Here is an 18021-nt window from a genome sequence, read left to right as displayed (position 1 = left end):
GTATTCCAGGATGCCATGAACGTTGAAGTTGTCCTGTTGTTGCAACTGTGATTGCGGCACAATGACCTGTTGCCCGACCGGGTAGGGTGGGTAGGAGTGCGCCATCAAATGTCCAGGGTGCCCGTGGAAATGATGCCTTTCCCTGGCCATGTTGTAGGAGTAGGGTACTCCATTGGCGCCGTGGTAGTGGTTGTAGTGACGCGGCCTTTCCCTTTCGGCGCTTTCGTCTTCGTTTAGGAAGATGATTTGTTGTCGTTGTGCTGGTAGCGTCCAGGCGATGTCTTGTGTGTTGAAGGTGAGCGTTCCGGTTCCGACGAACGGCAGTCGCTGATTGATGTACGTTCTCCTCCCGGTACCACCAAGAGTACCGGGATTCAGCACCGTCATCCCCGGGGCTGCCTGCACAATCCCCGGGGCTGCATGAACAAGCCCCGGGGCCGCCTGCACAACGCCAGGTCTCAAAACTGTGGCTCCTTGGCCATTGGTGATCTGATAAACCCCTCCACCCTCCATGACAAGTAGAGATCCTTTCTTGTCCCACGCAATTAACCCAATGAAAACCGCGTACGTGCAGTGTGACTTGCTTACTAGTTAGTAAGACTTTGCCTACTAACATTGTCGCCTAGCAACGGTGACCAGAACTAAAACATTGAAAGGCGGCTACGGGTACACTATTTGTTAATGCCTTTGTTGATACATTTTCTCTCCCTTCTTCTCTTGTTTGCGTCATTGTTTAGAAAACCGCGGTCGATCTTGTACCGAATACGTCCATAGTGACACGTCGTGGCCCTGGGCAGCCGGTAACAGATGTGTGTATGATTGACTACATCGCGTCAGCTATAGCCAGTCATACCTTCACTTCGTCTGAGGTGTGTTGGGTAACTGGAGTGTTTTTGCCAGCTAGCCCTTTTTAAAGCGAAGTCAAGCGCACCACTTCCTTTCGAAGAATGATTAAAAACAAGTGCCCTTCGCAAAGCGCATAGAGATTTCATGATTCCCCTTTTTGCTATTTTTTCATCGTCATATTTGTCCCAATGTTTTTAGGGAACATTGAAAAGTGTTCCTTGTGCTGTTAGGTTGAAGAATCCTAGTTTAGGCAGTGACTGGTCTGTTAAAGCCACGGCACTTAAGTCGTTCGAGGGAAACCTGACTTCGTTACTGGGATACTGTTGGTTCGGGAACAACAAAAGACCTTTGTTCTCGATAACAGGAATTTTTTGTTACGATAACATGTTGCAAAATAAATGGTTACAGAGGACCGTAGTGCCAAATAACGTGAAATGGTCGAGGAGGGGAAAGAGCTTGTTAATCGATACTAATTGCTGTTTGTCCAAACAAGGTGGGCAGGTGCTATTATTAGGGGATCTAGGTGTGCACCTTTGGTTGCGTATGGCTACGCTTGCGCAGAATGCCTACTATCGTGAAGAATTATACCTGTCATTGTACATTCATATATATACATTATCTTGAAGCAGCCATGAATTGATACTGTCAGGAGGGGAGTGAAATGCAAAATTGTAAATTTTGAAGCCTTGGGCTGAAAAACTGATATTCCGGATGTGATTAATACTTGTTTATGTAGGTATTACGGCATTGAGTATATCCGCATTCAGGCCATTTTATGTGCGTCTGACTTGGTCCTAAACAGTGTTTTAGATTGGGGAGTATGTAACTTTTGCTTTCTTGTTTGCTATTAAAAAGTATCAATGTTTATGATGTGATACATGCATACAACCTCGTCCCAAGTGCAAGTAACATTCACAATGAAACAGAGAGATAGATCTACAGCAACTCTACAAAACAAACACGTTTATTCTGTGTTAACGTTCTTTTAAATAGACATCATGAAATTGGCCCATGGTACAACAATAAAATAGTACTCTGCAAAACATGGGTTCAGGTGGCTTCACTAGTAACGTTTTCGAGGAGGCTTACTGGAGAATGTTCTTGACACATTCCATTATTACCTTCGCCAAGAAGGTTATGCTGTTATCCATGCGCCCTGCACATAAACATCCGTTCTACTCCAGCTTATTACTTTCAAGCCTTTATGTCTGTTTCATCTCCCCTTCTTTCCATCTATTATTGTTGTTTCCTCATGCAAACCTTTTTCGGTCTACTGTCCAAAACGTAACTTCCGTCTTTTTGAAGACGCCTCAGAGGCGAAGCCTATGCTGCAGCGCAAAATGTATTGTTGCAACTTCTAAACACTTGAAAAGCAATTCTTTTTAAAGATTGTCAAGCATTGCTTCCTCAGGACACTCATACATAACCGACTAACACTGTACAGGATTGTCGCATGTTTATATGTACACCCGGCTGTTGTCTCTGAAAAGTCGCCATTGGATCAGGTCACATTTTATAACTTCGTAGTTGTAGTGATGACTTACGGTCTACACAAATATCGAGGTGTACATGTACAGAATACCAGAAGGCACGTCATTGATATACACGTTCACTACACGGACTTGATTTACGACTTCCACCACCATGTCTGCATTACGAGTTGACTCTTAAATGTATAAATGACATAAACATCATCGGTCTATCTTGAAACTGCAGTGATTGATTCTTGTTTTTTTGTAAGAAGTAGATTATACGTGATAACATACATCTATCCACTTTTACTAGCCTCTAGATTTACACGCTTTGAACAAGCATTCAGTTTGTCATCGCCCCAGGCCGAATACCACTATCGCCATGATTGAAGTCAAAATGCCAATCTATAACAACATTACTCTCCAAGATACATCAATGTCATAGTCTTTGTACAGTTTTTGTAATTGTCGTTTACTTGAACTTTAAAAGCGTGGCAATATGCACATACTAGAAAGACACCATGGAATACTATCATACAAGCTTTATATACTTAGCATTTATCACAAGGGTACGTCTTTTCTATTTCTGTTTTGTCCGAGAACCAATTTGAAAGAAGTCGTTCAGGTATAGAATAACGAAGGCTCTGCAAGACTGAAGGAAACGACGGTCGATAACTTCCCTTCCTTTGGTATATCATCTGGAATGTTTACGTGTTGTAATCAGGATGACTAATGTTTTCAGATACATGCTGTAGTCTACTTTGGTGAAGAAACAAACAGCTCCGTTCATATAAAACCAAAGTCAACCAAGCGTCTCGCCCCACACCACACGAAGATTATGGCGTTGGGCAATGATGGAGGGGGGGGGGGGTATTCGAGATGCACAGAAACTCGAGATGCACAGAGTACTACAGAATGTACAATCTAACAAAAGTTTGTTCGCAACAACGTTTTGTACTTGGAAATGCTAATGATTGTGGACAATTTTGACAACATGAGGTTTTCTGTGCAACTTCGGCAGAGGTTTCTCAAAGCCCTTCACAATGTGCATTGGACAGAACCGTTTTCTGTACTTTATAAAAGGATGCGTTTAATTTTATGTGCTTTGTACTCTCCAAAACTTCACTTGATCAAATTCCCTTCCTATTAAGAGAAGGTCAAATGATATACAATTGTGAACAATTCAACTATTTACTACAGATGGCGGTGTCTAAATAATCCCACAAAGCTGCAGACATGTATATCTTTCTCACTCGATTTATGTCTTTTATATACATTTCATTCAAGTGGAGGAATTATCAATTACATCTCTCTTTCTCACACACGAGCGCTCGCGTACACACGCACGCACGCACGCACGCACGCACGCACGCACACACACACGCACACACACACACACAGACACACACACACTAGTGACACACACACACACACTCACAGGCATATACTAGGCTATATTTCGTTTCAACAATCAAAAACTAACTTTGGTCTTACCCAATGGTTTTGTCTTAAATAATTATAAACGTATTTTAGTTTCAGCCGACGGTTTACAAAATAGTCGGAAATACAGAGCGTACGCTTGGCGATAAGCCTCTTGTGGGCTGAAGGATGATCTCAACTCAGGAAGAAGGTAATGCAGAATTTCAATCGTTGTACATATACAAGCTAACAGACTTGGCGATCAGTCATTCTTGTCACGTTATCAATACACGACATACATAACATATAAAACATATAATGTACATGGCTACGACATGGCTTTGAACCAATGCTCAATATATGACATCTTGCGCAAATTGATAATCCATTTATGATCTATTTGATGAATATTTCAATCGATCCTTTATCGCCGTGTAAGTAACATAGCTGTTGCGCCCAGGCCCTTGTTAATCAGATTAGGCGGACGTTTCTTTGATGACTTGCATTTCTATATCGTTCTGTATGTCCTTCAATGGGAGAGATCTTGTACTTCCAGCTGTAGACTTGGTGTGGTTAGACGTTGAACTCCCGTTCACGGACAGCCTGTCTGCAGAGATCACGATAGCCTGGCTCATCGAAGGCCCGTTTCTGTCCCCTTTGCTTCCCTTCCTTTTCCTGATGTCCATGATTTCTTTCTGAAAAGAACAATGAAAAGTCGGACATTGATGCAGATATGTCCAAGAACATCAGAATGTCACACAGCAAACCTGTGCGCACAAGTGTCACAGTTCTTAAGAATAAGATATACTGCTTTCGATGCGTACCCAGATAAATTGCATTACAATCGGGTTGTTTGGCTCAATAACATAAACCATAAACCTAGTAGTTTGTATTTTCAAGATACAACGGTGTGATGGAGTTTAGAGCTGTACTCCTGCCCTTAATATTGACATCAATACTAGAATGTTGGTCAAGTTGACGTGATGAAATAATCGCTAGCCAGACCACCCGACACGCCTGGCAAAACAACGGCTTAACGAAGCCGTGCAATAGATGACCCTGACATTGACCTCTGCTGTGGGATATTTATCACCCATAACCTCAACGCCTATTGCGGGCGCTGAACGCGAGTAATGGGACAATTAGGCGCCAGTGTAGGTGATAAACAGACGTTCGCTCACTCGTGTTACGTGTCAATCACAAGCTTAAGCATCTTGTTTCATATCATGTATACATCGCTAGGGAGTCCACAACCTCTCTAATATTAGATAAGAACAATCTTGTAACAGTTGAACATGAATCATAATATAAATGTAAATGATTGATGTGTGATATTGTACATATAGCGCTAGAGTTATTGCCTACTCTTGAAACTGAATATTATATGTAAAGTTGATAGATTTTAAAGTTTGAAACATACGTTGAGAACGTTGATCTGGTTCTTGAGCTGGATGATCTCCTTCTTGCAGCTGATGTGGTCATCGCAGGCGTTAGTGACGGTCCCGGAGCTCCCCTTTCTCGTCAGAAACTTGCCCGATCTCTGAATCTCAAAGCCATGTCTCAGACCCTGCCAAATCTACAGGAAAGTAACAAAAGATAGAATGATAGTCATTTTGAAAGTTGTATTGTAATGCCAACTTTTGGTGGTTGTTCTACCGTGTCATTTACCTTTATATGTATACCCAGTTAGTTGGAAATTATCAGAAATAACGGTATACATTGACAAATGTTACATAACATATACATGATACTGAATATAGAAAAATCGGGGAAAAACTTAATGTGAAATCCGATATGATTTGATATCTAACAGCAGTTTTATTCCATGTATTGCCACATGTAGATATATGACTCACTTTGGGAACGAAGACCAGCGCCAGAGTGGTTGACGTGCAGACGATGATGCAGACGGACAGCACGGCGAAGCTGATGTCGAGCTGCTGGGAGTCCAGCAGGTTGATGATGGGAACGCCCACAGCAGACATGATCATCACGTTGTAAACGCACAGTCCGATCTGCTTGGAGTCGTTCAGCTCAGGGATCTGGACCTTCCGTGTCTCCCAGGCCAGGAAGATGCCGAACAAGATGAGTATTCCTTATGAAGAGATGCAATGCGATCAGAAGAAACCCCATTGTTATTGTAATAACATTAACAAGAAACATCCAGACTTGCATGCTTTATTACAGTTAGGCAGTTACAGTAGGAGCATCCTCACTACATGCAGATAGCTTTAAACAACGCTTGCAGTCAGATGTGCAAAGGTTACGTGTGACCAGTGTTATATAACCAACCGCTGTCGCGCCGCGTGCCTCGAAGCCAGTGTGTTATATATGCCTAAGGGTGGTTATACCGGCTACAATGTACGTGGATATACGTCACATACAGACCAGGTATACCAAGGTTCAATATACACCATCTGCAAGTGTCATTCAAATCACAATACTATCATCTTAAAAACGATTCACATTGTATGACCTTTTAATTACACATGTACAAGTTTCAGATAAAATGTCCTGTACACAAGTGATCGTGAGTAACACAACCCAGACTGTGCAGTTCAGGTTGCATGTCGCGATGTACTGAGGTACTAGCTAGTGTCCCTCTCGTACATGCTATTCGTTTCCTGCTTTGCGTTTGTAGCAACTGTACCCAGCGGTGCCTATGTTGCGGTAAATTGTCCTAATCGTTTGTCGTATCTTCAAAGCCGGTGGCACGTATCAAATTACCAGGGCCTAAAGCAACAGTCTTTGTAGAGACCGAGACATCAAATGTCATAAAATGTTTGTAGTTCTCATCGGCATTGATTCATCTTCTTCTTTGTTCCAGAACACGCCTTAATACTGTGGTTTGTTGTTGCTACGTACGTTTCAAGATTTATATCGAAGAAGACTTGCGGGAATTGCGTTGGCAAATGCAGCATCCCTGATTGCCGCGAAATGTCAGTACACTTAATGTTGTAAAACGTGTGAATACAAAGTTTTATGGTCATGTTTTCTCACAACTTCAACCTTTGATTGGTATATAGAGCATGTAGCTGCTACATGTATGTATGTCCGTTTTAATGGATGATGAATACCACTACCCTTGGACAGTAAGCTGAGTCATAAGGAATTTGTACGTGGTGAATCACCTTTTGATGCGTAGATGATTCCAAGCCAGTACATCAGGTAGTCGGAGGCACATCGCCTCAGCTCCGGGAGGTACAGAACGTCGTTTCGGTTTGGATCCTCCTGCAGATCGCGTGACGAAACAAAAGTCATCTGAGGGAGGCGTTTTAATCAAAACATTGATAATACATACATGTAGACGGGGAGGTTACACATGGGAGTGGACTACCACACGCAGCACGACTATTGAGTACAAACAAGCAAACAAACAAACAAAAATATTTACTGCTTTCATTTGCCTGCTGTATCCATAGATGGTTGTCTGTGCGCAGTGCTGGCAACTTCATGAGCAGCTTAGTGGTATCTTTTGAAATCCTCCCTAAAGCACCCTGCAGGTTCTAATGAACTCGCCCTGAGGCCGGTTCATTGACGTTACCAATCAGAGCGTCTCTGCCTCGCTCTAAGTCGCGATGTGCGTTGTGTGAATTACGTGATAGATAACCCCGCCATCGGCAAAGTAAACCTTCCCTGAGACGATCAATCTGTGTTCCATCTGTGCTTTTTGTAATTCCCTATGTGAACCATAGTTGCACAGGTGCTGTCGATATGATTGTGACTGTTCTTAATAAAGCAAACGGATAAGAACAACATCTGCTGAGACCACTCCAATTTGCAACACAAATTTAGCAACATCACATATTACATCAAAGAGGAAACATCTGCTTCTGTTGAGTGCATGGAGTACATTTCTTCTTCGTTCCCTTCTCCTTCATTTACATACCTATCGCACTGTGTCTAATTCCAATCACCGTTTTCCCGTGCGAGAGCAAGTTGTATACTTACACGTTTTCCCTAAAACTGATCCCTTCACTTCACACCAGTTTTTGCACAGAAAACTAGTAGATAGAATTTCCTCTCCTCCGCCCACATACTTCAACAACCCTCAAGATACATATGAAAAGAATCCATCTCGTTTGGTAGAATCCAGACACTAAATTACAAAATCTGAGACATTCTGCACAACTGTTTATGCCCTTTAGCAAAAGTAATCTGTTAATATGATCTAAACCGTAGCTCGTCCTTTGTTGCTGGAGGGTCAGGATACATCGTCTTCGCCACGAAACAGAAAAGTGCTTCTGTCTTCTATCATCTTGATAATCTCTGACACTAAAACAACGGACGGAAATCTAATCATCGACGCCATATGTCTGAATGGGCGATGTTTCTCGTTGGAAGGCCTGCTTACCTCGGGTGGGAAGCTCTCTCGCCGCACGGTGATGGGGTCCAGAACCTCCCACAGCATCAGGAACAGCACGTCCATCAGCAGGAAACTCCCCACCATCGCGAACAGGTGGAAGTCTTTGATCACCTGTGTGTGGTGTAGGATGTCAATCTTAATCCTTAAGTTAAAAAATCTTCAACCGAATAAGACAAAGAAGACTACAGGTTTGTAATTGTGAAGACTAAAGGAGATTTTAAAGATTTCATACGTATTGCTATATCGACAAAGTAAGTTTGAAAATTATTTTGACGATATAGCAATATGAATAGAATTCGTTGAGCTGCATATTTCACAGTCCTGTGTTGTATAATATTTCCTAGATGTATGGTGTTTGATAGTTGTTGTTGGTACATGGTATATGTGTACCTTTTTCTCGACTTTGGTGTGTCGGAAGAGAGCGTAGACACGCCATGTTTTGCTAAACATGCTGCCAAACGCCAGAGTAAAACCAACCACCATGATCCACACCCGAGCCTGGACGGATGAAAACACAAAGTTAACACGCAAATTCATATCTAACTATCAAAGTATAGTTCAAAAGTTGTACACCCTAAAGAGTCTTCATTTGATGATACCTAACAATATAATCTTTTTCTGCTTTTGTGAGGTGGCTGTATGAGTAAAAGAAAACTCTTGACAAGCTGAAACCTCGCAGTGATAGATACAGGTAAATATTGACTGTGTTTAAATCAAGTTTATATTTCACATCAAGTTTGCTGGAACCAGATATCATTACGTATCCGTACGTACGTACCTTTCACATGTAGAACGCTTGGTTTGACTCTGATATTGTTACGTATCCGTACGTACTTACCTTACACATGTAGAACGCTTGGTTTGACTCTGAAATTGTTACGTATCCGTACGTACATACCTTGCACATGTAGAACGCTTGGTTTGACTCTGATATTGTTACATATCCGTACGTACGTACCTTACACATGTAGAACGCTTGGTTTGACTCTGATATTGTTACGTATCCATACGTACGTACCTTAAACATGTAGAACGCTTGGTTTGACTCTGATATTGTTACGTATCCGTACGTGCATACCTTGCACATGTAGAACGCTTGGTTTGACTCTGATATTGTTACATATCCGTACGTACGTACCTTACACACGTAGAACGCTTGGTTTGACTCTGATATTGTTACGTATCCGTACGTACGTACCTTACACATGTAGAACGCTTGGTTTGACTCTGATATTGTTACGTATCCGTACGTACGTACCTTACACATGTAGAACGCTTGGTTTGACTCTGATATTGTTACGTATCCGTACGTACGTACCTTACACATGTAGAACGCTTGGTTTGACTCTGATATTGTTACGTATCCGTACGTACGTACCTTACACATGTAGAACGCTTGGTTTGACTCTGCCACGTTCTCTGTGAGTCCAAACAGGATGATGGCGAGGTATGCAAATATGCACCCCAGGATGAGGGCATTGTTCAGCCGCGGGGAGGACATCTTGATTACTCTGCAGAACACGGAGGAACACAGAGTTCAAAGTGATGCCACCACCCTGCGCGCGCATGTCATGGAGATCCATGGAAGTTAGCAAACATATTCGGCTATACTGCAGACGAATGTGTATCCGTGTCTATATAATATCATGTCCTCGTGACAAAAACGCAGTCATCATCAGGCAATTGATATTAGCCAATTGACATCAATCAACTGACATCAACCAGTTGACATCAACCAATTGATATCAACCAACTGACATCAACCAATTAACATCAGCCAATTGACACCAACCAATTGACATCAACCAGTTGACATAAACCAATAAACATCAGCCAATTGACACCAACTGATTGACATCAACCAATTGACATCAGCCAATCAACATCAGCCAATTGACATCTACCAATCGACATCAGCCAATTGACACCAACTGATTGACATCAACCAATCAACATCAGCCAATTGACACCAGCTGATTGACATCAACCAATCAACATCAGCTAATTGACATCAACCAGTTGGCATCGTAAAATTGGTGTCATCCAATTCACAATAACCAGCAGGTGACAACGCCAATCGACAATGTGTTCTTTTTCATAACGGACAGTAAGATACACAGTTAGATACACAGTAGATCACAAAAACTGTCGAACCTTTTTTCTCTAAATTTGAAATTGAAGGCCAGGAACAGCAGGCAGAAGATCATGCCCAGGCCCGCCAAGCTGACCATGGTGTAGAACAGGCCGTCAGACACGCGGATTTCCCGGGTGATCTTTCGTACCTCGTCTACTGGTGGCTGTCCACCTGAAAACGATAGGTACATTGTACATTTACAACATTAGCAGACGGAGAAGGCAGATATATGTGGTTAAGCAAGGGGAAAACATATCAAAGCGCCATGTAAGTCAAAGTTGATCAAACTTTAGACTGTATAGCACCATCTCGTAGGGAATGAGTACAAATGACATGTAAATCATTGGGATAGAATCATCAATAAATCGCACACATCAAAGAGTGGCATGGTATTTGATGTAGAAAGAACAGGAAATTGGGTGAATCATGTTCAGGTATCTGAAAGGCAACCATGACTCCAAAGACAAGAAACTTGGCAGTTGCTTGATATCGCACATGTGCGTGGGCGGTCTCTTGACAGTTAATGCTGCCAGAGGCCGTGGTGTATCACCACTCAAAGTCTCAGATCTCGTACACACACCACTGAAGTCAAGGGTTAGCGAGCTACTCTAATTGATAAATGGCTGAAACAAGAAAGTTACAGCCAACTTTGAAATACGAGATGTACCATACGTTTACTTACGAACTTTAACATGCAACTAACAATTAACATGCAGCATATGCACGTCCACTCAAGAATAAATCCCTTTGGATTGGCACTCGCTGATATATCCTGCCATATGTTCCCGGCGCCGACCAGCCTGGCAGTTCAACGCTTCGCTGCGTAACTCCATAAATTTACAATCCACTTGGGAAGAAAATAATACTTCTAATGTCAAAGCTCACCTGTTTATTAACCATAAGTGTGCCGGTAGCCATTCTCGATTTTATGGAAGACACATGAGTAGTTCAAGATGGTTACACGATCCACAAAGATCAAATGAAATTTATGTCGCGTGGAGCGCTCACTAAAAGGTATACTCTTCTTGTTTTGACATACCGAGGTGTATTGCGTCCATTCCAGCTTTGCGGTGTATGCAGATCTTTAATCTGAACATAACCAGGGAATCGGAAAAGTTGGAAGTTAAAAGACATACTGCCATATGCATGTACGTTAGCCCATGAGGTTCCCCAGCCCGTGCTTGGCGGGCACCATATGGTACCCATGCAGGGTCGTTAAACATTAAGTATTTGATAGTTAAGCTGTTCCCTTTATCCGCCACATGGTGGGTGCTACAGCTACTCATTTCTTCATTATCATCCGCCCATCAACTATGAGCTGTAAAACAAGTAACCGACGTCTATCTGGATAATGATTGTTTTTACCATCATGATCGCAGCACCATAAAATTGACAGTAATAGCAAAGCGACCATATTATTGATTTACGACTTGTGGCGCGAACAACATAAACATTGAGTTTTTTAAGTTTTCCTGCGTCATAGAGTCTTCCCAAAGGTGTAGTCGAACGTATGAAAGTCACCCCTCTCCAGAAAATGCACTCTGAGAGTGGGTATAATGACTGATAGGCAAATAACTCCATATCCGGACTGTGACCGTGAGGTTAATGTGTCTACATCCCTAATCCATGGGCTTCGAAAAATCCGCCTGACACAGCTCGCACATCCCTGACAGAGGAAGTGATGATTTCCATAGATAAAGCTAATTTCGCGCTTCCAATTACCGCGCTGTCCGAGGTGATGGAATAGATTTCATCGCCTAGGCCATCGGCGTGTATCGGCTACAGCCTACAGGTGTCAGCATCCGCGGCGTATTCTCACATTAATGTAGCCGAGTGCCCTGAAGCGTATGACAATTTACCAAACGTGTCAAAAGGACAATTACTCTGATTGACTATGGCTAGGAGTTGATGTAACAAACTGAAGGCGGCGTTGATGACGTTGATGAGCTGGTTGACGTAACAAGTAGCAGAGAAATATGTCCATCAAACACGAGCACCACACCGTTTGCTCAAATCGCTGAAAAAAGAAATGGTGAAAAAACTAAAACATTCAAAATGATGAACAAAACGCTAAGCTTCATTCACCTTTCCACCTTAGAGGCGTTGTGTCGCTCCATATCATCTTCTTCTCATACGCATGGAATTTTCCAACCTCCACAGCTTTGCCGTCTACGGAAATATATGTTATTTAACAAAATCACAGAAATGCAGACGTGTAAGATATTGCAACAAGTGTGAACAGAGCGGCATATCCATTATTTTCCACTTACCAGGTTACTTCGATGAACGTAATGTAGCAATCGATTTTATTCCCATCTGATCTACCCGTCCTAAGTTAGTAGATGAATTTATTCAAAATGAAATAATATTCATCACATTATCCTCTCGTAAATAAATGTCACATGCCCTGTAGCGTTTCTACTTCATGTACACGACCCTTCAGCGTTGGGAAGAGCATGCAAAAAGCAAACACACGCCTACGCACCTTGTATCTGCTTAATGATGATGCGGCCCAGGCGGTCACCAGTTTTGTCAAAGCGGACCGGGCCCTGTAATTGTAGACATTCGGGTTTCAAGAAAATGTCCACAGCAAAACGAAATTAAGTACAGAAAATTTGTAGGTGATACACTTTTAGCATCTACTTCTAATGATCTCGACTGAGAGGAATCCCGCAAGGGCTGTTAATACTGCAAATTAGGCTCTTATTTGCACAATTGGAATATGTTAATGTTCCACCTGCCATAAATTACATACGTTACATAAGTCCTATTAATTATGAAAAACACTGAAATAACAGAAATGTCTCATTAGATATGCAAATCACGTACATAGACACTATCGATGAATTCGTTTCAGGTTGATAAGTGATCCAGTCATAAGGAAATAAAAATTAAACATTGCAAATAATTCACAGCAAACTTCGGCACGCACCGAAACCCCCAAGAAGTTAGTCTTCTGCATGTTGCGGAAGAACACGCTCCTCATGCTGCTGTCCTCGTAGGACCAGTTCTCCAGCTCCCTCCCTCTGGGAAGCTCCGCGGCGGACGCGTTCAGGGCCAGCGCCGCGGCGTAGACTGCGTCAAACGCCAGGGGTACAAAGACTGTGGATTTGGCCTCCGTCGCGCCGTAGTTCAATCTTGCGTAGTCCACGTGTGCTTTCCAATAATGGTTTGGTGACGACTGGTAGTAGAAAGGACAACCATAAAAACGGTATAATTGTAGTCATCAGTTTTATCACAAGATAGAGTCAGCTTGCTGCCAGCTGATTACGGAAAGTAGCCATTTGCAGAGGTATAACGGTGAGAGTGAGTAAATTCTGTCCATGTATCTTTTGTAAATGACATTACGTTTTGGACGGCGTATTGCACAGGAATATGGCGTCTATGCCTTCGTATGCCATTTGATTCGAAATGATATTGCTTACATATCCGGCTATCCCTGGTTCGCCTTCATCTGCGAAGAATGACGGCTCTGTGAAGATGCTGTACTCCATGGCCTGGTCTATCTCCTCTGCCGTGCAGTCCAGCGTCTCAGACTTTCTCGGTTTCCACCAGTTTTCCTTCAGGGCACCGTTGAATATCCACAGGTACCGAGAACCGTACATCCCGTTATTGTACACCTAGAAGTTCAATCAGATGATGAACATTTATTTATTGGTTCAGCATGAACATGTTGTTACATGCCCAACTAGCGGACAGCTATTTCTAAGGGCTAACCATCGGAAAAAATACATTCAATACGTTACACACAGAATAAATAGGATACTTGGTTGAAAGATTAAAATTCATAACTACATTGGATTATACATTTCTATTTGACAACATTAGATGTTACGAAATAACATTTATAACATTCGAGAATGTCCAGGTACTTACAAAGTTAATAATGTATTGTTTACTTATGTAGTGCACTGTAGCGATGATGAAGATCCATTTATGTGCACATAAACATAACACAATATGTGAATGAGCAGATGAGTGGACTTACATATAATTAAATTGTCTAATGATGACGCTATGTTTCCTTTGGTAGAAGTTTTCAGTACCTGCGTGTCATGTCAGCAACTCTGACAGCTCATATGCATTTTAACCTGTTTTTTTTTTAATCCGCTGGGCTTGATGCGAGGGTTTAATGTTTCAAACGTGACCTTGATTGATATTCAGATTCAAAGTCAATGATTTTCAAATGGAAAATGTCCGATGTATGCCATACACCAGCTCTGCTCATCACCATTTTTGACATTGCCCATGCATGTGCTGCAGTTGTTTTTTGCTCACAAATAAGAAACTAGAAGTGTGTGAACAGCGAGACTTACCCAGCATAGCAACTTTCGGCACTGCTGCGGGGCCATCAAGGCAATCACGATTCTCGCGTCTACGGCCTTAGAACAGAACAAGGAAAACAAATTAGTCAAGATACGTTGATGAAGATTAGACATCCAGGTAATAAGACACGCCAAAAACAGTTAGTGGATAACGAAAATTTTGTATAAAATCTGGTTTCCCAGTCCTCTCGTTAGTCACTGACGAAAGACAGCGGATGCTGTCTGAAACGTCTGACTGTTTCAAAATTCTAACTAGTTGCTTGAGTAACTATTTTTGGCGTGAATTATTCAAGATGTTTTAAACGCAAACGTAGCATGCAATAGAGTGACATAATCAGCAGGGGAAAACCTTTATGCGTCATGGCCCCCGGAGAAGTAACTTTGAGCCATTCATAATGGAAGTTTCTAGCTTTAAGGTTTTGATATCACCGATGCGTTAGAACCATAGTAGAATGGAACTTGTTGTCATCAAGTACTGTAGGAGCATCTTCACTAAGTAGCTTTAAAGAACGGTTGCAGTCAGATATGCAAAAGCAAGGTGTAACAGACCGTTCTGTGTAATATTACCAGCTGCTGCCGCGCCGTGTGGTGTGTTACGCCTAATGGCGGTTGTACCGGCTATATAAATACAGACACAGATACATATGCGTTGCTGATATGTAGCACTGAGGAAAAATACGATGTGACGTGTATATGTCTTGGCTTTGTTTTCAACATGGGCTAGGACGCTCCGGATGCACAGCAGCCGTGCCGTCAATATAAACAAACGGCGCAGAAGAAGCCGTGAAGCGAAAAAAGACGATAGTCAATAAAATGACCAATCTCATTATCAGATCGCTCACACTTCAACGCATAAAGTGATGAGGCGCAATTCCGTTTCAGTTGATCCACAACAAATCCTCACACGGGCTGGTAGAAAATTGCCTTGATCTAATCAATAGCACGCAACTTTTGATAGACATACTTTTATCGTGATTTCAAAGAATGATTCTGGTGTCATAACCTCGCTAAACACGCGCAGATATGGGCACGGTATATGGGCAACATATATAGTGTTAAGAATAGCAACGAGGCAGAAAAGGAAAGTGTAGCTAGCTGCTCAACAACTTGCCACGTTTGTATGCAATCACATTATTTGGTTTTCATCTACAGCTGCAGTCGCGAAAGTTTAAGAAATTTCTATCGGATAGACAGCTTTGACTATTTATAAAATATAGTTGACTCTCCATACTTTATCTTTTAAGGCTGCTGCATTGCTGATCCAGATCATATGTGAGCAATACTTCTTATCCCCTGTCACTGTACATCCCCATCCTCATCTTTACAGTTATCTAAACACGGTCACATTGGCTTCGTGTCAGAATGTGTTGAAATATTTCAATGTGAATGAATTCCTATCCCCGTCGCTGCACGCCTCTCCTGAAAGGGCGCATTGTACTGTGTTATCTGTATTCATGGCAGAAATATCGGCGATCGAAATGGTTGCGGACCTCTGTCCAAAATGACACCTCCTTTTTCCGCGATACCAGTGACCGATAACCCTTTTACAGTTACAATCCTCGTCGGTATGTATGTATAGGAGTTTACCGAATTCCATTACCACCTAAAGCCCCAGGCATCCACAGTATCTGTCGTTGGGTATTCGTCTTACTCATCCGATGTGTTTTGCGAGATATTTCATGTAAGGGAAAAGTTAGCAATTAGTTATCATGGTGCCTGCGACGAATACTACACGAGCGCTATTTATTGAAATGACGTTTTATTGTCCCTGCTGCTTTTCTTGTTTTGAAGGCTGTTGCACTGCGAAGGGAAAGCCAAGGAAGCTCGACTTAGAAAATTTCAAATGTACCAGAAGAGATTATTTCTAGACGAAATAGAGCGTCGGAAAGATCTTAACTGACGACCGAGCCAAACTCATCTTTAAAATTCGACGATACAGGAAATTTTCCAGTTGAGCCTCCCAACTAGATAGCAGACGTCATCTTAATCTAATCAATATAGACATAGTTGTCTAGAATACATAACTGTAAAAGCCGGACATGGTACTAAAGCACCAGCAAAAAGCTTTAAAATAACCTCTTTGCCCTATTCTATTGCATAGAGCATCATTTCATTCTTGCAAAGTGCAACAGAAGACCTTCACTTTGTAAATGAAATGCACCATTTATCAGGTAGAAACTAATCCCCCAATACACCGCCACACATATTTATCAAGATTGCATACTAATAATGGCTTACGTTTGCCACGTCGATCCGTTTACTTAATAAGATTAAACAGACATCAACGTGACATCTAGTGCGGCCCGAGGTAATAACGCTTTACCAAGGGGATAGCAAGAATCTAAACTGACATAGTTTATTCCCAAGTTCTACTTATCGTCTCGATGTTTGAGTCTGTGAGTTCCCTGGAGAAGACACGTACGGTCGTGCCAAGTACATTAAGACTACTACTGTTAGCTAATGTAGTACTAGACTCTACATGCAATAACTTAGACTAATTCAGCAGGCACATTCTGCTGGAGGAGCACCAAAGATCTAGAATGAATCGAGAAATTTAATTTCCGGTCTTTTATGACTGTTTTACAACAAGGAAGTATGTAATATACATTACGTGTGTTATCAGATTGCCTAGCCGCTTTGATGACAAGATAGTAGCAAGGTCAGTAAAATGTAGTGTGCAAGTGCTGTATTGGAGAATAATGCGGTAAGATGAGCTGTTTCTTTGGGACCTCACGTGATACTAATACCAATTTTTACTGCACGTTCTATCCAAGGTCTTATCTAATTTGATCGGAAGCTGAGACACTACCAACCAATCCACGCACTACATTACGCTGCTGCGTTGCCCCCACCCACCCCAGTCGTTCCTCGAGCTCTGCAACTCATCAGTACAAAATCCACGAGATACAGGAAATTACTTTGGGGTATATAGTGGGCATTAAGTAACCTGTATCAATGTACATCAAATTACACAATCAATTTTGGAGTAATCACACTGTAAATGCTCACTAATTTAGACCATCATCGAAAGCAGCGATCCAACAAAATGATATGCCGACCCCCAAAGCCGACACGTTCTAGGATTATCTGTTATGAACTCAGGGTAATAAAACATATTACATTAGAACAAGTTACTTCCACGTGAAGAAATTTGCCCTTTTTTCTGAGTTTTAAACAAAACAAATTCTTAATACCAATAAATCTGCAAGAACGCTGCAATTTGTCAATATCATGAATGGCATCACTCAAGTGCTATGAATTTCACAATTTTCTGTCTTAAAAAGATATGCGTCTATCTTATCTATGCCCAAGGATTTTCCATGGTATAAAAAGGCTTTTGTTATCGTACTACTAGTATCTTGCTCGTTAGCTCACTGCACCAACTGTTCATACCAGCACCGACTGAGATACCCTTCCATCACTTTAATTGGGAATACTCTGTCGCTGGATATGCTATTG

At 41.9% G+C, this 18021-nt stretch overlaps 1 protein-coding gene across 3 annotated transcripts in view; it reads right to left on the bottom strand.

The window, feature by feature from the left end:
- Nucleotides 1-3236: 3236 nt before the first annotated feature.
- LOC136430939 (gamma-aminobutyric acid type B receptor subunit 1-like) overlaps nucleotides 3237-18021 on the bottom strand; it is a 55253-nt gene continuing 40468 nt past the window's right edge. For all 3 annotated transcript variants that reach the window (XM_066422036.1, XM_066422035.1, XM_066422037.1), the window contains 13 exons: nucleotides 14554-14619; nucleotides 13663-13857; nucleotides 13170-13418; nucleotides 12723-12786; nucleotides 12323-12406; nucleotides 10258-10408; nucleotides 9482-9614; nucleotides 8494-8601; nucleotides 8092-8214; nucleotides 6869-6968; nucleotides 5594-5832; nucleotides 5158-5313; nucleotides 3237-4432 (listed from right to left, as the gene is read on the bottom strand). In XM_066422036.1, coding sequence (XP_066278133.1) covers nucleotides 4214-4432; nucleotides 5158-5313; nucleotides 5594-5832; nucleotides 6869-6968; nucleotides 8092-8214; nucleotides 8494-8601; nucleotides 9482-9614; nucleotides 10258-10408; nucleotides 12323-12406; nucleotides 12723-12786; nucleotides 13170-13418; nucleotides 13663-13857; nucleotides 14554-14619 — 1887 coding nt within the window. In that variant the 3' untranslated portion in view covers nucleotides 3237-4213. The remainder of the gene's footprint in view (nucleotides 4433-5157; nucleotides 5314-5593; nucleotides 5833-6868; nucleotides 6969-8091; nucleotides 8215-8493; nucleotides 8602-9481; nucleotides 9615-10257; nucleotides 10409-12322; nucleotides 12407-12722; nucleotides 12787-13169; nucleotides 13419-13662; nucleotides 13858-14553; nucleotides 14620-18021) is intronic.

Source organism: Branchiostoma lanceolatum, chromosome 3, assembly GCF_035083965.1.
Source record: "Branchiostoma lanceolatum isolate klBraLanc5 chromosome 3, klBraLanc5.hap2, whole genome shotgun sequence".
Taxonomy (NCBI): domain Eukaryota; kingdom Metazoa; phylum Chordata; class Leptocardii; order Amphioxiformes; family Branchiostomatidae; genus Branchiostoma; species Branchiostoma lanceolatum.
Note: the sequence above shows the minus strand (reverse complement) of the source record. Positions and strands in the feature narration are given on the sequence as shown.